The 2,959-nt window shown below is 42.1% G+C and overlaps 1 protein-coding gene across 1 annotated transcript; it reads left to right on the top strand.

Annotated features, from left to right (window-relative positions):
• Nucleotides 1-1,100: 1,100 nt before the first annotated feature.
• LOC309823971 (small ribosomal subunit protein eS6-like) lies at nucleotides 1,101-1,942 on the top strand. Its single transcript, XM_082656666.1, has one exon. It carries the CDS (start codon nucleotides 1,140-1,142, stop codon nucleotides 1,887-1,889), a length of 750 nt encoding a protein of 249 aa, XP_082512792.1. The 5' UTR covers nucleotides 1,101-1,139; the 3' UTR covers nucleotides 1,890-1,942.
• Nucleotides 1,943-2,959: the final 1,017 nt, after the last annotated feature.

Here is a 2,959-nt window from a genome sequence, read left to right as displayed (position 1 = left end):
TAGTAAATACTGGGTAATTTTTTTCTGGAAATTCTTGTGTCCTCATGGACTTGGCCTGAGTTAGAAATGCTCATTGAGAAAAGACCCAGGCTTCATTCTAGCCAAAGAGCTTACAAAGTTGGAATTAAAATGAGAGCAACACTCTCAAAGATAATAAGTAAAATAAAGCTAATAGCCCTCCTTTCCTAGAACTTTCACAAAACAAAGGCCCTGCTAGAAGAATCATAAGCAACTCCTCTGCTGTTGAAGTAAGTTACAGCAGGTTTGAAATACATGAAAGTTTTCAGATAATAATTCATGATTAAGTCTCTAGATCTGATTTTTTTTAAACAAATCATCACCAAGCTGCTCCAACACCAGAATCAATGCTCACCAACACACGAATGCTCTGAGTCTTATCTGAGCTGTAGTCAGAAGCGATTGAAGATAATCACAGACTCACAGTGATGTTTTTAAAAAAAAGCAGTTCTAAGAGGTGATGGTAATTTTTCAGGTGCTTGGTAGTTGTTGCAGGTTGAGGTCCCTAGAGCTGAGATGTTCTAAGAAAAGTAGTTTAAAGCAAGATTTAATGATTTTAAAACTAAAACCACTGGCTCACATGACAGGATGAGCATCAGAAAGCTTTCTGTAGAGTCTCTCCCAACTTTAGTCTTTGGAACCAGTAGAAACCCTTGCAGTACGTATGTTTCAAGCAACTTCTCAGCTCAAAACGTCCGGATCCCCTGTGGACCTGGAACAGAACTGCACTGATGTTTCTGTTAGAGCACCACTTGTGTCCCTTGGTTTCTAAGATGGTCTTCAAGTGACCAGAGACATCAAGTACATCAACACAACCTATCCCAGGCTCATGTCAATTGTCACCAATAGGTCATAGAACTCTTTACTATAAAATCATCTAAACTTTTATCAGAAACCTAGATTTAAGCAGCACTGAAACTCAAGGTGAAATTTACCATTTTTTACATTTAGGTTGAACCATGTAAGATGACAATTATTAACCTTTGATAGTGCTACCAAAATTACAAATTAAGCCCTTTTTGTGCACAAAGCTTTGTTTCATTCATAGATCCTCTTCTTTATTTAAGAGTAAGAACTGGGCTCTTTTTCGTGGCGCCTCGGAGGCGGTCGGCAGCTTCAGAATGAAGCTGAACATCTCTTTCCCGGCCACTGGCTGCCAGAAACTCATTGAAGTGGACGATGAACGAGAACTTCGAACCTTTTATGAGAAGCGTATGGCCACAGAAGTTGCTGCTGACGCTCTGGGTGAAGAATGGAAGGGTTATGTGGTCCGAATCAGTGGTGGGAACGACAAACAGGGTTTCCCCATGAAGCAGGGTGTCTTGACCCATGGCCGAGTCCGCCTGCTACTGAGTAAGGGGCATTCCTGTTACAGACCAAGGAGGACTGGAGAAAGAAAGCGCAAATCTGTACGGGGCTGCATTGTGGATGCCAATCTGAGCATTCTCAATTTGGTCATTGTAAAAAAAGGGGAGAAGGATATTCCTGGACTCACTGATACTACTGTGCCTCGTCGCCTGGGGCCCAAAAGAGCTAGCAGAATCCGCAAACTTTTCAATCTCTCTAAAGAAGATGATGTCCGCCAGTATGTTGTGAGAAAGCCCCTAAACAAAGAAGGTAAGAAACCTAGGACCAAAGCACCCAAGATTCAGCGTCTTGTTACTCCACGTGTTCTGCAACACAAACGTCGGCGAATTGCTCTGAAGAAACAGCGTACTAAGAAAAATAAGGAAGAGGCTGCAGAATATGCTAAACTTTTGGCCAAGAGAATGAAGGAGGCCAAAGAAAAACGCCAGGAACAGATTGCCAAGAGACGGAGGCTGTCCTCTCTGAGAGCTTCTACTTCTAAGTCTGAGTCCAGTCAAAAATGAGATGTTTTTAGAGTAACAAATAAATAAGATCAGACATCACAAAAAAAAAAAAAAAAAAATTGTAAGAACTGGTAACATGTTCCCATAATCACACTAGGCTCATGTGCATGAGGCATTTCAGGTATCAAAGGAGTAGCCAGGGTTTGGCCTCATACTCCAGTGGCAGCAGCTCCTTGACCAAAATAAAGATGAGGTAGAAGTGAAGCAAACCCTCTAATGCCATCTTGGTAGGAAGGTGCCTCAGGTTACCAAGCCACCATACTATAGAAGTTTTCTCTGTTTTCCAAACTTGAACTTGCTAAGCTTAAGTGGTTGAATAAAGATTATTCTAAGAGACTACAGAATTGTCGATGGCGATGCCTCACAGATCTTAAATCTCCCAAGTTCGTGGAGTAGGGCATGGCATAGTGCAAGCATTCAACAAATGTGGCAACTATGTATTGGGGTCCATTCTCCTTCTGTAATTTTAGCTTCCCTACTATCTATTCCCTGTCATCTTACTGGTTTTGCCCTTGAGCAAATCATCCTCCAGCAGAGGCACCAGATATAGACATGCTTTTTACCGTAAGAAATGAGAGGGGAAATGGTAGCCCACTGGCAAAGGGCATTGGAAAAATGCTCTTTCCCTTCCTTTCTCCAAAGATTTAACCAAAAGCAATAAGAGAAGGAGCCTGAGTGGCTAAAAAGCCTGGACTTGCCATGTCCCTCTCAAATCTCCCAGTCTGGTTACATCAGATGACAAACTCTCAGTCAAAAAGAAGAGATCTGGAAAACTGATTAATTCTTAAGCTATATCACTGCACAAGTAAGAAATTTTAGAGAAGGTACTACTTTCTAGGAGATGGAACCCATTATATCTGTGACCATGTGTTCCTGTTGCCGCAGTCATAACAGTGGGCCAGATGTCATCTTAGTCACTGGATACTTTGCATGTGGCCAGAGATGAGGGAAACAAGAGAGAGCTTGCAGGATTACACAGTAGGTTTGGATGGGCCAGGCCTACCCACATTCCATGAGTCGGAATTAATCCCACAGAACCACATAACAGTAAAGGTTATGGGAAATGTAGT

Source organism: Grampus griseus (assembly GCF_964374135.1).
Source record: "Grampus griseus genome assembly, chromosome: 6".
NCBI lineage: Eukaryota > Metazoa > Chordata > Mammalia > Artiodactyla > Delphinidae > Grampus > Grampus griseus.
The sequence above is the reverse complement of the archived record's forward strand: the minus strand, read 5'-3'. Positions and strand labels throughout refer to the sequence as shown.

Excerpts from the sequence above, each read along its gene's own strand:
- LOC309823971 (XM_082656666.1), top strand. The coding sequence starts at position 1,140 with ATGAAGCTGAACATCTCTTTCCCGGCCACTGGCTGCCAGAAACTCATT.